The following is a 23,822-nucleotide window of genomic DNA, read 5'->3' as shown; positions in this document are numbered from 1 at the left end:
CCAAAATAATATAAACAATCTTTCCTAATGCATAAGTAGAAAAATCAGTAGCAACACACACAGCTTAGAGAAGATACATCACAGGGGCATTCCATGATTTTCCTTTTGTATCCATGCTCTCCTCGGATAACATGCTGCAGCTCTACAGGCATAGGGAAAGTTCTGTCCTAGCACAAAGCATCAGCAGAAAGAATTAGTTACAAAACAAAGCTGCTAAGTGAGCAGTAACAAAATACAAGGCTAAAAAAATATTCCAGGGTAAATTACTATGAATAGTAGCTTAGTTATTTCTTGTCTAAAACTCCTTTAGTCCCAGAGGATTTGAATGCAGCCTGAGATCTGGTGTTTGAAGGAGTGCAGATGAGGTCAAAGAAGTTCATTAAACCTCTGTAGGTCCATCCTAAGGGTTACACTGAGCAAGCAGGTAGGAACTGCTACAAAGAGCAGAAACAGTGAGCTCAGTTTGAGCAACAGCATGGGGAAGAGACAAGGTGGATTTAATAAAGTGGGGTCATGTCTCACACACGTGAAATGCTTTGGAGGATTCAGCTCCACACCCTTTATCTACATGCATGCTTGCTGATGTAATTTTCCTGGATTTCCAGAAGACATTTGATATGGATCCTTTGCCAAAAGGCCTTTAAAGCAACACCCCTTAACAGAGGGTGAACAGGAGCAGGGGAGGGAGCAACCGTTAAGTTTTCCATGTGGAAATTGCTCATCAGGAGGAGATTTAGGCCTTTGGCTATTACTGAGTCCTTCAGTAACACCCAAGTCTGCAGCCTCAGCACTGCTTGGTAGTCCTGAAGGGAGTAATTAGGTAGGAAATTAGAGTTTGAGTAACTCAAACATGGCCACGTGGCAAGCAGCAGACACCTGGCTTTGGTTTCACAGAAGACCAGAGGCAACAACCTCCATTAAACTCGTGTTTGGAGTGAGAAGGTTCCTGCCAGAGGCTGGAATTAAAGTGAAGCCCCCACAGGACCCCCAGAGCTGCCAGGTCACCAGCACCACAGCTGGGTCTGACCCCAAGGGCCCAGAGCAGTGGAGAAAGGCAGCCACAGCCTCACCCAAGGGACAGGCAGGAGGGAAGTGCCCCCCAATAAACACAGCCCCCAGGGAAAGGACATGAAAGAACAGGAAGTTTCACACTCAGCAATGACTCACACACAAAATTACCCACCAGAAAAAGCTCTTTTCATTCTCATGTAAGCCCAGCTTCCAATCACCACCTCTGAGACAGCCAAAACACAACACTCAGGACCATTCTTTCCTCTTTATTCACAAATCTTTATGATGAGGAAAGGGCACCTGGGGAAAAGCAGATTTATATTTTCTTCTTCCTTTTTCTCGAAAGGAAATTCAAATGTCCTGGGAGAAGGAGGGAGAATCCAGGGAAGAAAAGATTTTCCAGATTCATATGAAAAGCACTCCAGTAGCATGAACACAATGATGAAAATAAAGATTTTAAAAAAAGTTTAACTGGCACCCTTTTGACTTAATATATAAAAAAGAATTATCTTCTGCCTTCCTTCTTCTGGCCTTTCAGTTATTTATTCGCTTCTGTTCTGAAGGCATTTGCTTTGTTTTTCCACTTTTGTTCCATTCTTCTGGTACTAATGTGTCCTGGAAAGTAAAATGAAAAAAAAATTAACTCTTCCAGGCAACAAAGCACTTGCTTGTACAGAACGAGTGTCCCCAGACTCTTCATTCTCTCTCAAAAGAAGCTCGGACAAACATCCCCAAAGCAGCTAATTTGAGTGATAAAATCAGAACTGCTCTGGAATGGGGGATGGAATTCAAGGAGCATGGAAATGGTCAGAGAAAATGAAGATTAGTTTCTGGTGGAAAAGGGATGAATGTGCCTATTAAATTACAGAACTGAACAAAAAAAACCCAGGCTGAAGGCAAAGCCTGCAAGTACCTTAACTTCTCCTTTTAACAGGGCTGATCCATCTGCTGGGAATTGTTGGTCCATGTTAACACAAAGATCTTCATCTCCCCAAGAAGATCAAGCAGGGTTAGCACAGCAAACCCAACTTTTTGGGGTCCTTTTGCTTTCCATCATGCCAGACACAGGCACACATGGCATGACACTCTTTAATAACAATGAAACATTTGCAAGATCTCAGGGCCACAGACACGCTCTGAGAGCTAGAGCCCCTCTGCTCTGAGACAAGGCTGAGGGAATAGGGGATGCTCAGCCTGGAGAAGGCCCCAGGGAGGTCTCACTGTGGCCACATGCAGGACTTGAAGGGAGTTTATGAAAAGGAGAGAGAGGGATGTTTTATACAGGCAGATGGGGCAGTGGTTTCAAACTGAATGAGGGCAGGTTTAGATTAGATGTTGGGAAGAACTTTTTAACTCAGAATGTGGTGAGGCACTGGTACAGATTTCCCAGAGAAGCTGTTGATGCCCCATCTCTGGAATTTGTGAAAGGCCAGGGTGGATGTGGCCCTAAGCCTGTGGCAGGGGGGATTTGAACTAGAGTACCTTAAGATCCCCTCTAACCCAAACCAGTCTGTGATTCCATGATCCTCTAGGATTACTTACAGCCCATAAGGAATAAAGGAGTTAAAATACCAGGCTGGGAAACAGGAAAGATGCAGGCTGTGGAGAACACACTCATGAGGCTCTTGGTACCAGGCCACTAAAAAGCTGCAAACCACTGGCCCACAGTCATGTTAAAGAAAAGCATCCAGGAGCCTGAACAGCAAGCACAGCAATCATCTAAAAGGACAAGTGACAGCCACCTCCAGTTCCTCTCCAGTAACTTGCTGTAGCTTGTTCTGTGCTCCAGTACCTCAAAACACTCCAGGGAAAGAAAAGACAGCAAAAAGGTGTTTTTCTGAGGGACACAATGCCTAATGTTCCACAGGTAATTTCCATGCAACCATCCTGCACACTCCCTGACCTGCAGACAGGAGCTCTCAGCACAGTGCACACCATTTGTGTGGCACAACCTCCCAGCGCTGGTTTTGATTTGCACCACAAAAACTGGGCTCCATTCAACTCCCCATGTCCCTGGAGCACTGACTACGGATGTGAGAGGAAGCAGATGCTCAGATGTCCCTGTGCAGCACATTGTACAGAGATTTGTGTCATCACAGGAGCCATCTCAGAAACAAACCAGTGCACTGAATGAGGGATGAAGCCCCCATGCACACACACTCAGAACTGGGCAGTCCTGCCTCCTACACCAGCGTGCACAGAGCAAACTGAGACCTTACCTCTTGGAATGAAAGGAAACCAAGAGCTTTCTCCTGGCAAATGGCAATGGAAACCCAGCACATGCCTGTATGGAATGGAGGGGGCTGGGAGCTGCTGCCTGAGCCATCATGACCAGTTCAGTCTAATGGCAGGATAACCCAGGACTGGGTCGTGTTCTCAGCTGAGAGAGGTGGTGCTGACCTGGCTCTGCTGCACGGAGCTCTCAGCACCCCAGATGAGGATGTAATTCAGCAGGCAGAGTGCCTGGCAGCTGAAGAGCCAGAACACTGCAGGTGGGGCTAGGGAGCACCAGCAGCAGGATGGGAACACCCCAGTATCAGCCACTTTCATCATGGTCTCCTTCAGCCAACATTAATGATAATTTATTTATAGGAGCAATGCTATTGTTTTATTTCATCACCCGAGAGCTGCTTGATGCCCACAACAGCATATTTGCATGTGCACATATCACCATACATACTTTAGACAATTAAGGAAATCAAAACATGCAATTTAGTCTCAGAGAACATGTACTGCTAATGTGCCAACCCAGCTGCAGCCAGGGCACCCAAGGACTGATTTAAAGCCCAATAAGCAACGTTGGGGGAAGCAGCTTCAGCTCACATATTTTTGGTCACAGGAGTGAGTGATGAGGTGAAATGAAACAGGCAGCATGCCCAGGGAAAGGCAAAATCCAAAAAGGCCCTTACTTCCTGAAGAGCTGGTCACTAGCAAACCCCCTTTTACCGCAGCGTTCTATACTTTGCCAACCTACTGCTCTGCTCTGCAGCGATCCTGCCAAAAGGAGAGAGGGAGAAAGGTTCAGAGAAGACAGAAAAGAAGAAAGCAGCCCTGTTCCAGGAACAGACCCAGTGACAGAAATGTAAAAAGCAAAACCAGGCCTTCTGGTAACTTCTGTAACAAGATGGTTTATACAGACAGCCCCCTTCCCTCTCCTTCCCATGCCTGCTGTTGGCCTCTACAGCTTCGCCTCAAAGTGCAATCTGGTTAATTGTCACTGCACTTCAGCATCTGAGACAGGCAGGCAGTGCCTTCACAAGAAGATGTCTTTTTGAACTTTAAAGTCATGTACAAAGGGTTTAACTTTAGCCTCAGAGAGAAGCTTTACTTTCAAATTTGCCATTGTAGTTGCAGCTTCGTGTCATTTACAGTGAAAAAGCACACGGACACCCCCTGCAGTGGTTTGAAGCAGGAACCAACCACCTGCATTTATGTGCTAACAGAAGCCCTGGTTGAGCCAAGACACGCAGAATTTTGTTTCATTGTATTATTTTTCCCCAAATCTATATCCTAGGCAAACTGCACTTAATAACAATGTCTCATAACTTTTTCAATGAAAAAGGAAACATTATTAAATGACAACAGCCCCAGGGGCAAGAATATTCCCATGGGAAGTTATGCTAACACAATAAAATACCACAGTGGAGAGGGCTGGACATCGGAGGGAGCAAGGCTGAGAAAGCTGGGAGGACAGTATGAAAATTGTTAATTACATTCATCATCCTCCTCGACACAGCCATAAATGTAGAGATGTTTTAAAGAAAACAAATCAATGCAACCCTCCTTATATTCTTACGTTTTTTTGACAGCTCTTGTCCTGGTTTGAATAGTGTCATCAAAAAGGTGAGAGCCCAGGGTTATCTATGCAGGTAGGTAGCCAGTGGCTCAAAAAGGGGAAAGTAAGGAAAGCACAGGTGTGATGGCAAAGCAGGTCAGTAAAATCATCTTCAAAGTCAAACACTGCATTAGTAGAAATGCTTGTCTCACATGGAAACTGTGTGTGGCAGCAGTGAAGGAGAGGGAACGGTGTGACCTCTAACCAAGGCACTGCACTGGCAGTCTGGGTCAGCAAACTGCTGGCTGCCCATGCCAAGGCAGTCATGAGACACTGTGGGGCAGGAGACACAAGTGTGCAGAATGAATCCAATGCCAGTACAGAAAGGAATGCTATATCCCTAATACCCAGCAGAATTTTCCCTGGGTTTGCTAGTGTTTGTTGCCTCTTGTCTGTTGCTGCACAGCTGATAAGCAGCCACTTCCCTTTTCTCTACAATCTCTCCTTAGCTAGAGGAACACAGCAGTAATTCACTCCCACCTTACCTTCCTTCTCTTAAAACCTTTATCACAAGCAGAGCTCCCAAACAGTTGGGCCTCTCCTGTGTTTACAGTGGCTTTCATGACATAACATAACATATTCTAAGAGCTTCCTTTAGCACACGCCAATGCTCTCTGCAGGGGCTGCACGCTGGGGACAGCCCCCCACTGCCCTGCTCAGTTCAAGAGGCAGGGAAGGGGGGCTGAGCAGCCCAGCCCCACACAGAAGGTCCAAGATCCCAAAGCAGTGGTCACTGACACACAGCAGCACCCTGTGACCTCCTCCCCACTGATGGTAAAGCTCTGTGCCCCCCTTACCTCTTCACAGCTTTCTGAGCCAGCATCCTGTTGCCTGCCAGGAATGTGATGCCACCCAAAATGGCCAAGTACTTCAGAGTCTGGAACATGTTGAGCTGAGTCCAGTAGACATACATGAGTCCCAACATTGCTGGAAAAAAAACAAAGACAGAGTCCAGGGCTGAAACTGCATTTCAAAGACACCAACCATTTGTCACCCTCAGAACAACTGTACTGCTAGTTCCTATCTCATCTCTGAAGCTCTGAATGGCAGCTCTAAAGACCACACATTGCCAGGGAATGAAGACATCTGGGTGCCCATTTTGGAAAGAAAATGTGACACTGACAGCTTGCAACCAATCCTCCTGTGGCAGAATTATGGACATATTATAGACATTAAGGGCTATTAAAAAGAGGAGGATACTCTGGATTTCAATAGGGGATATTAACCTCACACATCTGTAACGGCTTACAGCTTTATAAAGCTTCCAAGGAAACTGACTTGGACTGAGAAGCAGTGACATTTGCAAATCAATAGATTAAATATTCTCCCAACCTGCTATGTTTTTGAAATTATACCAAGACAGTAAATAACTGTGCAACCAAGGACACAATAAAATTGATGAAAAAAACTGATTCAGCCAAAGATCCAGAAGTGCTTTTATGGGAAGAGCTCTAAAGAAAAGCCGTAGCCTTTCACTGTTGAGAGTCCTGCAGGTCTCAATCCCCACAGAACCTCCCCACTCTCAGAGGATAAACATGCAATAAAGAAAGTGTGACCTCGAAATAAGAAGTTCTACTAAGTACAGATAAATGGAGCGGGAGAGGGGCCTGCATAATGACAGCTGTTATAAGCCAATGGCCAAAACAGGTTTATCACCATATTAACAATCACGAAAAGCAGGAAGGCAGATGGAAACAAGAGAACAAATGTTATGCTGTTATGTCATTAGAGTTAATAGACCACGAGCCCATTAACCACAGGCTCTCATCTGTAACTCCCAGGTGAGGAGGTCAAACACAGCAGAAAGCCTCTGACACTTACCAGCATGTCCCAAGTGAAAAACAATGGTGCTGGGAGCAAAGCTGAAGTTGGAGATGTTGGCACCTATCTTGATCCACTGAAAAGGAAAATAAACAAACTTGGAGTTAAACAGCCTTGTAAACAGAAGCTTTTATTTCAGGCTTCAACATCTTTCAAGCCTTTTTAAGATCTTCAGTGAATCCAATGTATTCTCTACAGAAGCACTTGTTTACTACTGCAAGAGGAGACAGCAGCAATTCTGCTAAGGGCAGCATTGTTGGAGCTCCTTCAGTGGAAATTTCTCCTGCTACTTCTGACTGCCCTAATGCAGTTCCTCAAACGTCTTAAAGTGATGAGAGATGACTGCTCCAAATTTAAACAGTGAAAAAGAAATAGACAAGTAGACATTGCTATTTCTACCCAGTTGAATTAATTTCCATTAAAAATACAAAAATAAAAAAAAATCCAAAGAAGTAATGCTCTCATTTTGGATTCATACAAAGAACAGCTATAGATACATGATGTTTGCTCCTAGTAACACTTCTTAGTTTTTGACTATAAAAGATAAAGGCATGAAGAGTGGAACAGAGGAGCAGCAACAATGAGTTTTTTTCATTAAAGTGTCATCAACTTGTATATTGTGAACTCAGAGGACAGAACTGCCTGAATACCAGCTTTCACTGAGACTGGCTAATGGGAAATTACTGTTGGAATCAGTTTCAACTTCCAAATAAGGAATAATTTAACTTGTCTCAGTGAGATTTTTTATTGCATTAAGTTCAAAGCACTGACCTGATGATATAGTGAGTAGCAGTGGATTTTTCAACTACAGGCACTCAAATATCCATAAACGGGAATTCAATCTGATAGGATTAAGTAACACAGATTTTGTGATGGATTTATTACATGTGAGGCAGCAGAACTGCCTTTTTCCTGTGGAAGCCTCATGCTATTATAACTTAATCTGCCCACTGTTATTCAGAATCCCCAGCTGAAGCACACTGAAGAAACTCATCCACCTACTTCAACTTGGCAGCAGTGTTATTCTGCTTTGACTATAACCTCAAAAAACCAAACCAGACCAATGCTCTGCCCTGACATCTGCTAGCTGTGACTACAGCACTGCTGTGCCAGTCACAATTAACCAAGAGTTTTAGCAAGAACTTGAGCTGTCCAACCTGACTCTGGACTGGATGAGAAAAAGTGTTGTTCTTCTGTGACCCAGTTCACTCACCAAGATGAGCAGCAAAAGCAGCGGGGAGAGAACCAGCGCAGTGAAAGTGTTGGAGACCACTGTGGGAGGCCTCTTCTCAGGCTCCCTGAAGAGGTGCTGCAAACAACAAAACCAACTCATGAGTAGGAGCGTTCCAACAGAGCAGCTCCTCTGCTCCCCAGATCTACTGCAGCCCTGGTGCTGTTCTCAGAGGCTCTTCTGGATGAGAGCCATTCTTCTTAAGGCAAAGACTGACTCTTTGAAGCAGTGCTGTTCCAGTCTCTGCACAGTTGATTTCTTGCACAGTTAACTTTCCTTGCACTCACAGAAGCACTTGTTAGCTTGACATCAGCCCAGATGGCTGGAATGAAACAGACCTTTCTGTGGTGCTTACCTGGCCAAACTTTCATTTTTGAGTCTTTTCACCAACACCAGTTGCTCTCTCATAGGTAGAACACACAGCTTTTTTATCAATACACCAGAGAACTCCAACAAATTTCTTTCCATTAAGCAGTAACTCTGGTCTTTCTTTAATTACATTACTTAAAAATAAATAATGATGAGAACACAACACTCAGCCCTTATCTCCACACATAATCTTGACTGTACCTGAATTTCAGGTTTGGGAACAAAGAGGTTCTTGGACTGGACTGTGGATGGTGCATCCTCTTCTGGGAATGTGATCACAACATCAGCCTGAAATGAAATTGTGCAGCTTCATGCATTTAGATCTAAATGTGGCAATCTACAATTTACATAATTTGTAAAGGAAATTGAGAAAAAGACACCAGATTTTTAAAGAAGCAACCTCTCCTAAAAAGGGGCAGTAATTTCATTCACCCATCATTTTACAAATTTGACTTACTTCCAGCAGAAGAAAAGAAAGAAGAAAGAACAGAGAGGTTAAACCTTGAGAGCCTGCTGTGAAATTGCAATCAAACAGATAGACCTTCTGCACCACCACATGATGAAATTAATGTTAATTTCTGTCTTGCTTTGCTGTTTACTTAAAACTTGCAATGAATAGCAAACCTCAGAGCCCATAAATGGCCAAAAGGATTCTGGTTCACTAAAAAGAACCAAACATTCGATTTTTTTGCTTCCAAACCTGTACCATGCCCTCCTGTTAGACTGTCAGTAATAACAAAACCACATCACCCCACTTCCAGCTACATACCACATTCCAAAGGATTGGATTTTCCAGAGTGGCATCTCCAATGATCAGGTAAAGAGTGTAGGTCCCAGAGGCAGAGTCAAATTCAGTCTTTCTTTCAGAGGTATCCAGTTCAAATTTGTACACATTCTTGCTGTCTGGTTCTGCAACAAACACCACCTCCTGGCCAGTCTTTTGGTTGTGAAGTCGAACAAAAGTCTGCAAGGAAGATTGCAACATTCAAGGACTTTTCAGCCAGCAATCTACATTAAAAAAACAATCAGAAGTGTGTTTTTACAAGGCAGGCTACGTGCACTCGGTCTGTGGAGTTAAATACAACACAATACTAGAGCCAGGAGAGATTTCATTTAACAGACAGACAAAACAAATGAAGTGAATCTTCCATCTAGTGAGGTCAGTGATCTTCACAGTACATGTCAGAAACATAAGGCTTCTCAAAACCTATCAAATCTTTTCAAGAGCAACTGTCACCTCAGATGCTTTATGATGGAACATCTTGGTAACACAGCAGTGACAAAAATTGTCCTAACCTGGTGAGGGATGAGTTCAGCTCCACTGTTCACATCTATCAGCTGGAAGGATAAAGCAAAGTTCTGATGGCTGTCAGCAGTGAATGAGCCCTTGGCTTTGGCTGGGTAAGCTACCCTAGGAGGAAAAAAACGACACAGAACTGAGATCTTCCAGGAGAAGGCCTGGTGCTCAGAGAAACCAAGGCTCCAGTCTAGAGTCAGGATCCTTTCCAGGATCACACACCCCATGACATTTTACCTGGTTGTTTTTGGTGCAATGCTCTGATCTTTATCCACGGTAGAAAGATCTACATTAGTAATCCCCACTTCTGTGGAAACTTTTACTTTCAGCTGCAACAAAACACAACAGAAAACTCTTCAGAGCACTCAACATACACCAATTATGGTCAACTTCGCTGCAGATGCTTTAGCTCTTCTGTCCCCCTTCCCCAAAGAAGGTCTTATGACTAAGCCCAAGTCAGAGCCTAACCTGCACAGAAGGATCTACAGCAATTTACCTTCTGGCAAAGCTCCTGCACCAGTCACTGACCCTGAGCCATCCCCTTTCCTCCCTGCACAAGCAGCCAGCTCTGCAGACACCAGCTTCCCAGGCATGCTGGAATTAGCTGTCCTTGAGAGAGCTGTTTTTAATGAAACAGTCCAACTACCCAGATCCCACTAGTTTTCCTTTTGAACTAGCAGAAACTAGCTATTAAAGATTGCATCACATATGACACAATTTCACACTGCCTGTGCATATGTCCTTCTACTTTCTGGACAGCAATTTGAGACAAGGGGTCTCCAGACAGCAACAGTTCTGCCTCTGCTGGCTCCTAAAGCCCAACAGGTTTCTGTTGATTTTATTACCAGCAGGCACATACCAAAGCATTCCTGCAGAGCTGCACTTTGTCCAGCAAACCTTCCTTCAGAGTCACAGCATTTATCCCTTAGTGCAGGGCAGCCAATAAGGCCCTGCCATTTATCACACTCCTCTGTGCTAAGTGCACTATAAACCCCAAGCAGAGAAATGATTTCCTGCCCTTTCCCCAGCCCCAAACCACAGCTCATTCAGGCACTGAGCCGAGTGGGTTTGACTGATTTCAATTCTTCTCTCAAACATAAGCAGTTACTGCAGTCTGTAGTTTTTAATTAGCACATTTGTTCTCACAGCTTACAAATGCTCCCCTAGAGAACTGAAGTTTCATTGCCAAGACATTTTTCATCTTATACTACAATTTGTTATTACAGGTTTGTTCATGTGAACCAGCCCCACACCCTCAGCCCAAAAAATAATTCACAGAGAACCTGTAGGAAAAATATGTAAAAGCATTAACTAAACTATTCAGGTCAGACTTCAAACACAATCATCTTGGCAGTTCCTTTACAACAAAAAGCATAATTTCAGAGAGAGGCTACCCCCAAAAATGGATCCATTAACATGCAGATGATTCAAGGTAACTTTAGCAAAGCCTTAATTTGTTCCAAGACAGGGGCAAAGAAAGATGGACTAATGAAATAATTTAAAAAAAGTTGTGTGGAGGCAACTCAGAGCTGCTGCACATAGCCCCCTCCAACTGCACAGTACACAAACATCTCTCAAATATTTTAATGTCAGGAAATGTAGTCTCTGCCTGAGTAATAACCCACTGGTTTAGCTCATTACTGTCAAAAGGATGGTGCATTAAGGACAATTAATGCTAATAACAGTAAGGAAAAAAGCAGCTCCCCAGCAGTCCTCCCCCGTAACAATGTGTCTTATTAGCAGCGGTTCCCACAAAGCTGCTGGTGCTAATACATTCCTGCCGGTGCCTCCCTGTGCCAGCCCCGGCTTAAGCAGGACAATCCAGCCCCTTCTGACATCCCTGAGTGCCATTACTGCTCCACTGACAGAGTCCATTTGATACTCAGAGTAAAGGTCAGCAGTTGTGTCTTCCTCCACTCCAAGATAAATATGTTGGAAGACTTGAAATGCTAATTGTTTCCTCAAATAGGTGACTGAGGGCAACAATTAAGCCTGGGAACCGACCTCTTTGGAGAAGAGCATTCTCAGCTGTTGACACTGGGGTGACTACACGAACAGCCAGAGAGAGAAGTCACATTCCTCTCACTGTAACAAACTTGAGGAAAGGAAAACTCCAAATCTTTATATAAAACTGCTCTTCAGAAAGGTGTCATCTAACAGCTTTTGCCACCAAAAAAGGGCTGTGTATGCATGAAAAGAAGCCTTAATCTGCTTTGGTCATGGCTTCTCCACTACGAAATCCTCACCATATACACAGTTTGGAAATGCCAAGAGACCTTCTTCTAGTGCTCTAGAGCTTATACAAACAGACAACAACAAATGCTAAGCTTCCACACATCAGGCAATCCCCAGACAACTGATAGCCAAGCCTTGAGATTTATGGGCTCAACTCTGGAATGCTCTGAAGAACTAACACTTGGTAATCATTTCTGCATATCGACTTAAGGCTGCCATAGAAACACCTCCACTGTTACCCTTTGTTCACATGCTGTCAGATCAGCATGTAAGTGATAAGACAGGTTTGAAATGTACACAAATCCCTTTTGATCATGTATTTAATCTGGTTATTGGCCATAATACTGAGTCAAAATCCAATGCATTACAGAAAAGCATGTGATAAAAATTCCATACAACTGGCAACATCCTTCACAAGCATAAATAAAATCTGTTCCAGTGAATAGGCACAGAATGAAAATACATCAAAGAGCACACCCACCTCCACTTTGTTAGCAATAAATCGCTTATCTCCATCTACACTGATAGAGAAATCATAATATCCACTTGCAGGTTTCACATTCATGAAGTTCAGCTCAAAGAAATCTCTGTAACAAAAAACCCCCAAGATATTAAGAAATCTCCAAATATGCTACATTAAACAGGTAGACAAACACAGCACAAACTAACATTGCTAAGTGCAGCAGGAAAATAATTTTTGAAAGTTAACCAAAGTCAAAAAAGAAAATTGCAATTTCCCACTCCCAGTCAAAAGAAATCACCAAATGTGATCAGTTACTCTACACTAACAAAACACAACCAAAGCATTTTGAGTTTTCTATCACAGAAACATTTCCTTGGTGGAAAAACAAGGAAAAGTAAGTCCAACACTGCTTAAATAACATCTATTTGCTTACTCTAAAAATAATCTTATTTTCTTACCCAGACAGAGTAAATGGTAGCTGTTGAAGGACAGTGACTTTGCTAGACACAGACTTGGCTTGGTCAAGCTTTACAGAAACTTGAGTCAGTAGCTGGGACATAACATTGGTCACTTGCAGCTATGAGAGAAAAATCAGCATTTCTGTGAGTCTCATCCCAGAAGGAATGCAGGAACACAGACAACTCAGTACTCCTCTGTGTTACACACCCAGAGCTCTCCCCTGCTCAGCATCCCACATCCCCTTTTTCTTTCTGCCACAGCAGGGAAGGTGAAAGGCTGACTTCCACACCATGCCTTCTTGAGGCAGTGTCTGGTAAGCTGAGGTTCCCAAGGATCACTTCACAAAAGCACTAAAAACCCAGATCTGCTGGAGCCTGAGTCACAGAGCTAACAGTGAAAGACTTCAGCTTACACTTTCAGCCCAGAGCTCCAGTACCACAGACTGAGCCAAGATTTGGGGCTAAGGCCTTACCCTGAGTACGGGCTGATGATGAGAGACAGCCGCAGGCCCGTCAGGGACAATGATGACGGGCAAGTGGAAGCGGTTCTGGGACAAGGAACCGGCAGCACGAGCAACGCTGAAGGCCTCGGAGAGAGTCTCAAAGTTTTTCTTGCTAAAAATCGCATTCATCAGCTGGATAACTTGATCCTGAAAGAGGAAAAGCCAATCACATGTAAGCACCAGCAGCTTACCACAACATTGCAAACTGGCTCAGTATTATGTTATTAATGAAAACATCATTCATGAAAGACTCTTTAATTTTCCATTTGCTTTAAAAACAGTTCAAATTATGAGACAAGCCAAAATTATCTACCTCTGGAATTTCATGTGCATTCTTATTCTTGGCTGGGAGGCTCCAACCACAATGGCTGGAATTGTCCCAAGAACTTGGAAAAGCAGAATATGGATCCACCTCTGCAAATGATGTGTTTCAGAGTAAAAAGATGTCATCAGCTCAACTACCCAGATTGCATGTGGCTGCAAAAAGACAATTTGGCTGCAAGAGCTGCACCATTTCTTCATGTGAAGAAACCTCCATCTTCACAGTGGAGCAGGACCAGGCTTGATGTCCTGGCTACCAGTCAGGCTGGGAAGGCCATGGAGCAAAGCATCCCAAAGGCTCTGAAAGGAGCCAGCCTAGGCCCATGCAGGCTTATCCCCTTCGGCTCAGCAGTGTCCCCAAGCTAAGAGGATTAGCTTTGAAGCAGTACCACCAGGAGCACAGAGCCAGCTCTGGCTTTGGGATGTGCCAAAGCTAATTTGTTCTCCCCAGGGCAGGAGTGGGACAGCATCCCCCCAGCTTGTTTTTCAGGCTGACTCAGTAGGGTTAGGGCATCTGCACCACTCTCTGCAGAATATTCGTTACCCATCATTATTCAGCTTCATCCATCACTCCCTGCTAGTCTGGAAAACAAGAGGGACTGGCTACCTGTACTTTGATCCAAACAAAGGATTTTGGGCTAAAATCTAATGAGAATGAGAACAATCAAAGACAACCCTAAATAAAGTAATAGAGACACAACTTAGTGACCTGCAAAGAACAAATACTTCTAAATGAAATCCACTGCATCTCAAATTTTCACTCTCCTGCTTGTACCAGTGAACACCAAATAACATCACAACTAGAGAAAGCATCCAGACAAATGCTACAAAGCTCCTGCACAGTGCAAATCCTGCAGTGTTTTTCATGTCTATGGAGGGCATGGCACTGCTCCAAACTCTAATCAGCAACTGACACTCCCACTGAAGCTGTGGGGGGAAAAAATCAGGGAGATATTTTTTCAAATACTGCATGTTATTTTTTAAAGACAGTTTTGTGGCATTCCAAAGGCACTCTCACCACTGACCAGAGATAAAGCCTTAAGCCTCAACAGCAGCACTTCTGACAGCACAGTTCTGAAAAAAACCCGAACAATTTCCCTTAATTGGTCTTTTTTTAAAGCATCATTTGGACACCGACAGTTTGAATTGTCCATGGCAGTCACCACCTCAAAAATGACATCAAAATTACTTTGCATTAGTCTGTTTGGCAGCAGCATGGAAAAGAGCCAGGACTGAACTCAGATGTCTTACATTGGCTTCAGTCTTAACCCTGCCACTTTGGCTTGTGCTTCAGGCAGCTGCCATTCTCACTCCAAAGTACATCTAACTCCATTAACTTGTGGGAAAAAAATTCAAGTGGATCGTTTGCAGTAATGATTTCTAGCTTAACCAAGATCAAAAGAAATTTCCAGCAGTCTTTCATCTTAGACAACACGTTTTTTCATCTGGATTCCTGCAGGCACATGGTAATGTTGTCTCTCTTTTGGGCACCCCAAACTGGGATGCCTGCATTTCCTTACAGATAAGTAACATTTGCAAAACACCTTGAAATGCTGGAAAGTGCTACAAGTGCCAAATACCAGAACAAACTCTGAAACAAGGTTTTTTTTCAATACATTGTCTCAATAAACAAAGAAAAACCAAGCTTCACTTGCAATTTCCTTTTGTACACTTGAAAAAGGAAAAAACCCAACAAATCCAGCCTGTGATCTTAAACTTGGAATTTACTCTTAGATTCTGTTTCCTAGCATTCCCTCCACAATGTCACTTTTCACTGAGTGTGCTCAATACTTTCTCCAGTAAAAACTCTACCCAGTTACACTGGGCTCTGGCACTGCACCACAGGGACTGAGCAGATCCTTTTTGGGAGCTGAAGTGTGCAAGGAAGGAAAGGGAAGGTACAGACCTCCTTTATTGCTGGCTCTGTACCCACATGGTCTGACAGCTTATAGGCAGCAGCAACAAACAGGGCAGTAGTCTCAATTCCTTCTTCAAACTGCAGGTAAACTCCACCCAGGTCATCCAAGCGAGCGACAAGATCCTGACAGAAAGAGTTAATAAAATTTAAATTGCATTCTAGTGGATCCACAGAAGTTAACTCTGCTGTTAAGCCTGTAATCAAGAACTATCTATATGGGATCAACGACATACTTTGTAATAGTTATTTAGAAACAGGAAGAAAGAAAATCCTCCAGCCTTTAGTGGATTTAATGATATGTAAATGTCAGGATTATCTATGTTTCAGTCCACTGTGAAACAGATAAAAGTCCAAAGAATTATCTGCTTAAAAGCCAAGCCACATCACACAGGCAGACAATTAGCCAGGCCTGTTTTTCATTTCATTTTACACATTAATACATCTTTCAGTTCTAAAGCAATCTAGCAAATTTCTGAATAATTAGAGAGCACAGTGTGTTCCTACCTCAATCTCCTCAACAATGCTAGTTAGATCTGCCTGCTGGGACAGGTAAGATGCCGTCTCCAAAGCCTGGATGGTTCTTAAACAAGAACAAACAAAACCAAACAAGTGTATGATTATTCCTTCCTTAAAAGCCAAACGTCATTTAAATCAAAGCAAGTGCATTTTCTATTCTGAATGAAGTGTTAAACAGCTGTTCCTGCCTTCAGTTCACCCAAGAGAATGAATCTGAAGTGATTTAGTGTGAACTTAGCATTCATTACAAAATGTCACTTTAGCTGCTTCAGCGCTGCAAGGAACTCATAGATACAAAGGCAGAGAAGAGAACAAACTGATCCCTGCAGAGCACAGATCCAGACTTGCTACTGAGGCTTCCAGGAATCCACTTTTTCAGTCAACGAAGCAAGTTTTAAAGTTTCCCTTTCTTCCCTAGCCTTTAAGGGACATTTTGTTCTCTTGTTTCACAGAGAAACAATTTTTTGTGGTGATAAATGCCAAAATTCCTTCACCTTACTGGCACATATTTTACTGTTCACAGTGCAGGCACCCCAAACTACAAACAGGGCTGAGAAAGAACATTAAGTCTGCTGCAACCATAAATGACACAGAATCATGGTAGGGTATTAAGCAAAAATTGTGTTGTCAATCCTTTTGGGATACCATCCTTTACTGACCATTATCCTTGAATTTAACTGAATATGTAAGTTCATTTATAAAATCCTACAAAAATAGCCCCAAAACATATATTTCCTTCCCCCCGAGGAACAATAATGAACTGGGGCAAATACACCAAATGAAAACACAGCACCTACTCTACTACATCTATATTACAAATATGAAGCATTAAAAGAGTCTTTAATTCAAAACCCAGCTGCCTGGAGGACAAACACTTGAATCCCTCCTGTGTGAGACTTACGCCAGCACGCTCTCCTCCTTGCTGAGACGAGCAGTGAGAGCACTCAGGGCTTCCTGGGATGCCAAAGGAAGGCCAAAGCCACTCAGGGCACCAACAGCGTGGAAGATCTGGGTGACTGAGGAATCCTCACTGACAGCTGCCAGCAGCAGCTCCCTGGTCTCATTTGAAATGGTGACCTGAGAAAGAGCACAGGGAACACAGTGATTCACACTTGAAAAAACATGGCCTTCAAATCACCACTGATTCCTTCCTGGAGCAACACTAGACTGGTGAACTATATAAGCTTTTGGGAAAAATCCATGTATCATTCATTACCTTTTAATTTAATTAATTAACTCCTTAAGTTTTGCTGTTAACCATCAATTAGTCAGGATAATCCATGATTCAGATGTATCCTGGTAACCTGCTACTGCTTTTCATGTGTCATCACCTCATTGTGTAGTAGCCAGGGGTACTGATGACAAAGAGGGCTCGGACAACCCACCTGATTCAGGAAGGGTGGTCTGCAACTGTGTCCAGCAGTGTCCCAACACCCAAACCGTCTGTCAGCCACACAAAGAGCTTCTAATTTACACAGTCCTGACAATTCTAACAAATGTGCTGCATTTTTTCTTAGCCATCAGTGTTTAATTAAAAAACATCCCCTCGGAATTACCCTGGACCAAATCTGTGTGTTAGATATTTATACTTCGCCTTGTGTAGAGCACACCCAAACATTTATTTACCTAAGGCACAACAGAAAACAAACTAAAAGTTATGTGTAAAACAAACCCAAGAAAAATCTCAAGGCAAGTATTTCCTTGATAATATCTGTCTGCAGAACTCAGGGTTCCACACTCACCTCACAGCCTGACAGGACCTTCATGGACTGGGCAGCATAAAAGAGAGATTCAACACTGCTGGAGTCCACATGAGATTTGATGAACTTGCATGCAGCCTGTGGAGAAACAGAAGTTAATTTAAACCACTGAGAGATTTATATGATACTCTTAAGTCAATTCCATGAACACTGTGCATTTTTGTACCCCCAAAGAAACAAGGGTGATTCCTCCTAAAAGATAAGGAATTTTCACATAAGCTCCACTGCAATCATAATTCAAACCTAAATTGAATATAATTATAAAGCCTATTAAAATTAAAGTTTAACAGGTGTATTCAGTAGGGCAAATCTTCCAGGACAGCGAAGAGATGAACAGAAATTCTCTAGGTGAGCTTCCTTTCCAGCTGTTTATCACACCATTATTAATGGATCCAAACGCAGAATTTCAGTGCAGAGAGAAAAGTGGGGCAAGCAGGTACAGGATAAAGGCAAGCAATGGGACTGCTTGTTAATTTGTATTAACTGACAGCTGGACAGATGGATCACTGGGATGCATTTTAAACAGAAAATAACCAAGAATTTAACTGTTCATACAAAAATCACAGGACTTTGAGTATGTGGAGCACAGGCCTTTACAAGCAGGACAGGACTGCATAATCTAGGAATATTCCTAGACTTTCTCTTGGCTGAGGAGGATCAGGTTAGAGGTCACTTAATAAAACCTGACACTCTCAAATCCATGGGCCCCAACGGGATGCAGCCACAAGTGCTCTGGGAGCTGGCAAATGTTATTTCTAAGCCATTCTCCATCATCTTTGGAAGCTCATGGAAAATAGGAGGTGCCTGAGGACTGGAGGAAAGCCAATGTCACTTCAGTCTTCACAAAGGAAAAGGAAGAGAATGCTGGTAACCACACGCCAGTCAGCCTCACCTCCAGCCGCAGAAAGGTGTTGGAACAGCTCATCTCTAAACACATGGAGGAAAATCAGGTGATGAGGAGTAGCCAACATGGATTCACCAAAGGGAAATAATGCTTAACCAATGGGATAGCCTTCCAGGGGATGAGCCTGAGGGTCCTGGTGAACAACAAGCTGTCCATGAGCCAGCAGAGTGTCCTGGGTGCCAAGTAGGCCAGTGGTATCCTGAGGTGCACTGGGAAGAGCACTGCCAGCAGGTCAGGGGTGTGATCCTGCCCCTCTACTCAGCCCTGCTGAGGCACATCTGGAGTGCCGTGTTCAGTGCTGGGCTCTCCAGCTCAAGACAGACAAGGATATACTGGAGGGCTGTGAAGATGATGAGGGACTTGGGCATCTCTGAGGAGGGAAGGCTGAGGGAGCTGGGACTGTTCAGCCTCAAGGAGAGCTTATCAGTGCACACAAACATCATTCCATGACAGATGTTCAAGTATTATATCTAGCTATTATTTTTACTACCTCTACCTTTCAAATAACCCCACCCTGAGAAGAGGTGCACTGTGCAGAAAAAAGTCTTAGCACAAACCTTGAGAAATCAATAAATCAATAAATACTGTTTCCCTACAGAAGCAAAGGCTGTGCTATCACTGCCAGAATTAGGAACTAATAAACTAGGAACTAATAAAAAATCCAGCCACAGTGACCCAATTCCCAGTGTAGCCCACAGGTGACCAGTAACTGGCCGCAGCAAGGGGTGCACCGAGATGAACCCCATCTTCAGGACCCCCACAGTTAACAGCTTATGTGCAGCACTCGAAGAGAAACCAAGACCAAAGGGTTTAGAACCCCTGTGTTGGATGAATGCATGAGGAAAGAACAAATTTCTATTTACAGTTCACAAGCACAGGTAAACATCCACATGCAGGTAAGCAGGTGTGCCTATGTGAGGAAGCTGTTACAAGCACAACCTGCAACATTTAAACTAGAAATGCTTAGAGACACAGCACAGTAAGAATTATGTTGATACCACCAGCCTTAAAATTATATAATTAATTACATATAAAAATAGCACTGCCTGAATTCAGTACTTGAACTGAAACAAACTAATGGGAACTCTATTTAACAGTACACTGCACCAAATGTGCCACAGAAAGGGAACTTATTCACAAGGCAGTTAAACAAATTGGTGTCTACAATAACATCACAACGGGCCGTGGAGAAGCGAGCCCTGAAGCCACCATTTACAGGCACCGAGTGTAAGCAAGCCAGGGCCACGTAACTGCCCGGACAAAGATGCAATTTATCCAAATAACACACGAGAGTCACCAATTACCAGCGATACTCCGGTACTTACTAAGGATATAACGCGCGTACGTTTTACATTTCCCACACGGCCCTGTCCAAGCAGCTCTCTCTATAAACTCATATTATATTAATAATTTGTCTTTCACTGCTATGAAGCAGACCCTCAGGCAGCAAAGCGCCCCCGGCAGAGACAGCCGGGCCATCTCCCGCTCACCTTTTCGTCCGCCACTCGCACCCCGAGGCTGCTGAGCCCCACGATGGAGTAGTAGGCGGCCCGCACGTCGGTGAAGGGCCGCTCCAGCACGGCCCGCAGCCGCGCCAGGTCGCGGGCAGTGAGACGATGGCTGGGGACAAGGGCCTGGGCACCGGCGAGGAGAAGTAGGAAGCTGAGCGCCGCCTCCAGACGCAGCCTCGGGCCTGCGGAGAGATAAACGCGTTAATCCGGGTCCCTCCATTTCCGCGGTACCGATACCGGCCCCAGCCCCGCCGCCCATCGCCTTACCCGGCGCCGCCATGATGCCGCCCCCTCCCGCGCCACGGCGCCGCTTCCGCCCCACGCCCCGCCCTGCGCCATCATGCCACGGGGGGAGGTGAGAAGCACGGCGTATTTCGCAAGGCTTCCTTAGCTCCACTGCTGCCCGCTACGACAACCGAGAAACTGTGAACGACAGTAAAGCGAGCTGGACGGCCGGGACAGAGGGCGGGGGACGGGCGGCGACGGGGCCGCTAGGCCACGGGAAGGAGTGACTCCCCCGGATGGAGGGAGTGGTACGGGCCTCCCGGCGGGCCTCGAGGGCGGCCCCTGGCGGGGATGTGGGCTGCGCTGATTGGCCAGCGCGCCTTAAAGGGGCCGTGGCGGGAAAGTGCCCGGGGCCTGTGGCAGTGTCGCGTCGTGTCGCGATTGTATTCCCACGACGTGTGCGGCTGTGTCACACCGTGCCACGCCGTGCCGTGCTGTGTCACACCGTGCCACGTCGTGCCGTGCCGTGTCACACCGTGCCACACCGTGCCGTGCTGTGTCACACCGTGCCGTGCTGTGTCACACCGTGCCACGCCGTGCCGTGCTGTGTCACACCGTACCACGCTGTCTGGCGCTGTACCATGCCATGCCCTGCCTGCCCTGGCTCACTGACAGCGAGCCCCTCGAGGTGCGAACGGGGGTTTGGGTTAAGCTTGCAGGTTTCCCAGCTGTGGGGCAGTGGCTGAGGTGATGCAGTGCGATTGTGCACGGGCTATTGTGGAGCGATTGCAGCTCGGTTCGGTGGGTTGGGGTGCGGTACCGGGAGAAGGCTCCTCACGCAAAGGGTGCCCAGCACCGGGCAGGCCCGGCAGGGAATGGTCACAGCCCCAGGCTGACAGAGCTCCGGGAAACGCTTGGACAGCGCTGCCAGGCACAGGGTGGCATTGCTGGGGTGCAGAGCCAGGACTCCGTGGTGCTGATGGATCACTTCCAGCTCACAATATTCTAATCTATGTTCTATTCTAATTCTGTGATTCCAATCTTTTGTCTCAAGGAAAAGAGGAATGGGCTGCCTGTCCCAGAGCCAACGGGAGTGAAGTCAGGGAATGGACCAGTGACTGAGGAAAAGGTGATTTTGGAAGTGGGAGATCACCACCACTGACTCATTGACCGCCTACCCCAAATTCAAATGAGGGGAAGAACTCTGCCTGTGGACTAACTAGCATGAAACACAAGAAACATAACTAGCAAGTAAGGGATTGAGTAATGAATAACAAAAAGTTCTGTAATTTGCAATCAATGAATGCTAATAGCTTTGTTAAAATGTATAAATAATGTAAAGTCTCAATGTGTGAGGAACCAGCCTTTTGTGGGTTATCACCTAGCTCCCTACTTTGTGCAAATTAGAAAAAAACACCCAAAAATACCTCCCCTTGGTGTGTGAATTGGTGCTGCACACCGGGGAAGAAGCCCATGCTTAGGACAACAATCCAGTGCCAGAGCCATGTAGTGCTGAGTCTTGTTTTCAGTTTGTTCATTTCTTCCCCCTTGTTTTCCCTTAAGTACCAAATAAAAAGAGACAAAAAAACAAGCATAATGTTAAGCCCCAGCTCTGCTGGGCAAAACCTAAGCCTCTTGTTTAACCAAGCTGGATTTCCTGTGGGAATAAATAGCAGTGATTATTTCAGGTGACTCCTGGGCTGGCCATGCTGTCAGGGTCCCGGAGTTCCTCAGCAAAGCAATGTACAAGTCAAGGTGCAAAATGGCTTTTCCCTGTGAGCCCCTGGGGATGGGCAGATGGGGCTCCATGTCCCTGTCCCCACAGGGACACAGCAAGCCATGGTGACAGACACCCATCCCTCTGTTCACTGTCCTCCTGGAAGGCCCCACATTTTGGGGATAAGGGCTGTGCTTCCTCCTGCAGAGGGCACTGGGAACTTGTGCTTTTCACTTTCCGGGAAAGATCCCCTGGAGCCCGTGCAGCTCCCAATTGCACACCCCTCCTGCTGCCTTTGGGGCGCTGGGGACACTGAGTGGGACATGGGCAGGGCTCTTGGCCTCACTGGGGGAAAGCAAGGAACTGTGGAGCTGCTGAATATGGAAAAGCCACTGCTGAGAAAACAGCCTGCCCTGCTTTGCCCCTGCTTCTCCCTCTGTGCCAGAGTGATGGTGAGATGTCAGCTCTGGAAGGGCTCCCTGCCACGATGTGCTGCCCACAGGTTGGCTTCCACGGTGCTGAACCACAAATCTCACCTAAATCCCCCGATTACTGAGCCTGAACATGTTTGGGACAACAGGAGATGCTCACAGCTTTGAATGTCTGCTGTGCTCAAAGGAGAATGCTCCCTTGCCCTGGGTTACTCTTGTCCTGTTCTCCTTTGGCAGGAGTAGCTCCTCTGAAGTGTGAAATCCTGCAGCTGCAGCTTTCCTGGGGGAAGGAAGAAAATGTCCTGCGTAAGTGTGCCTGATATTCCTGCTCTGTCTGAGAAAACACCTGCTTTGCCAGGTTGTGTTTGTGTCACCTCACATTTTGCAGTAACCAAATGATACATTTTGGCCATCTGGGATAGCATTTCCCATTCCATTGCCCTTCCTGGTGAGAAACCGGGCTGAGGGGAAGATGATTTGCCCACAACTGGAGCAAAGGCAAACTGAAATGAACTCAAAACCCTTTTTGATGTGGTATTTCTCTTCAAGCTGTCGGGTGAGTCTTTGGCCTCACCCTATTCTAGTCTGTATCAGGAAATGGCCACACAGTCCCCAGGGATGCTGGGACCCCTCTGGGAGGCTGCAGGGTGGCTGACCCCACCACTGCCCTGGGGGAAGGGTCCTCAGGGGCCATGGGGAGCCTGGCTGGCTCCAGTGCCTTCTCCCAGGGCTGAAACACTCCACGTGCACCAGCCCAGCCTCAAGAGGAGGCTGGACACTCTCAGCCAAATTCTTCTGCTATGACAGATGGAAATGGGACATTTCCTTTTTCCTTTGGAGATGAGAGGGAAAAAAGCTAAAGGCCATTTGTGCAATTAAAAGCCTTAAATGTGGATTTTATTTTGATGTAATGGGATGGTTATTGCATATAAAAGGAGAACCAGATGGTTGTTAAAACCACATTTACTAAGTTCTAATAACTGTGAATTTGACCTGCAGCCCATCAAGAGCTGCACTCCCTCATTATAAAATAGCTTGGGAGTGTCACCCCCAGATCCTCTGGCTGGTCCTTGCTGGGACTTTGGACACAGCAGCACCCACTGATCAGGGCAGGATTTGCCCTTGTGGCACAGCCCAGCAGCCACAGGGTGTCTTGCCTGTCTCTGCTTGAGCTTCAGTTGGTTGGTGATAGTGACAAGGACAGAGGGATGAGGAGGTGTGGGATACATCTGCCAGCTTGGGCAGGAGGGCCAGGGCCCCTCCATGGGGTGCAGAGCAGTGCAAAGTCTCTGCACA

The 23,822-nt window shown here is 45.4% G+C and overlaps 1 protein-coding gene and 1 long non-coding RNA gene across 3 annotated transcripts; one reads left to right on the top strand and one right to left on the bottom strand.

Annotated features, from left to right (window-relative positions):
* Positions 1–1,262: 1,262 nt before the first annotated feature.
* Positions 1,263–20,515, bottom strand: RPN2 (ribophorin II). Of its 2 annotated transcripts, XM_005524655.3 has the most exons (18): positions 20,421–20,494; positions 20,133–20,335; positions 17,721–17,816; positions 16,880–17,055; positions 15,967–16,042; positions 15,451–15,585; positions 13,194–13,370; positions 12,721–12,839; positions 12,281–12,386; positions 9,802–9,893; positions 9,564–9,678; positions 9,037–9,231; positions 8,469–8,555; positions 7,881–7,976; positions 6,668–6,743; positions 5,644–5,773; positions 3,921–4,005; positions 1,263–1,626 (listed from the first exon to the last, which is right to left on the bottom strand). In XM_005524655.3, exons 1-17 carry the CDS (start codon positions 20,431–20,433, stop codon positions 3,954–3,956), a joined length of 1,944 nt encoding a protein of 647 aa, XP_005524712.1. In that variant the 5' UTR covers positions 20,434–20,494; the 3' UTR covers positions 1,263–1,626; positions 3,921–3,953. The 2 variants fall into 2 exon arrangements, with proteins under 2 accessions (XP_005524712.1, XP_005524713.1); XM_005524656.3 differs by lacking the exon at positions 3,921–4,005 and having other exon boundaries at positions 20,421–20,515.
* A 263-nt stretch (positions 20,516–20,778) lies between these two features.
* LOC148182803 (uncharacterized) lies at positions 20,779–23,034 on the top strand. Its single transcript, XR_015774176.1, has 3 exons — positions 20,779–21,066; positions 21,433–21,629; positions 22,764–23,034. It is a non-coding gene; the product is annotated as an uncharacterized LOC148182803 (long non-coding RNA).
* Positions 23,035–23,822: the final 788 nt, after the last annotated feature.

The sequence above is a fragment of the Pseudopodoces humilis genome, chromosome 19 (assembly GCF_049639895.1).
Source record: "Pseudopodoces humilis isolate 2021_Gansu_Grassland_sample_001 chromosome 19, ASM4963989v1, whole genome shotgun sequence".
NCBI classification, from domain to species: domain Eukaryota; kingdom Metazoa; phylum Chordata; class Aves; order Passeriformes; family Paridae; genus Pseudopodoces; species Pseudopodoces humilis.
Note: the sequence above shows the minus strand (reverse complement) of the source record. Positions and strands in the feature narration are given on the sequence as shown.

What these genes read in the sequence shown, in the direction of transcription:
- RPN2 (XM_005524655.3), bottom strand. An exon ending in ATCATCAGCCCGTACTCAGG is followed by an intron (nt 12,840 to 13,193) that starts GTAAGGCCTTAG and finishes TTTCTCTCATAG; the next exon opens with CTGCAAGTGACCAATGTTAT. An exon ending in ATTGCACCAAAAACAACCAG is followed by an intron (nt 9,679 to 9,801) that starts GTAAAATGTCAT and finishes TTTTCCTCCTAG; the next exon opens with GGTAGCTTACCCAGCCAAAG.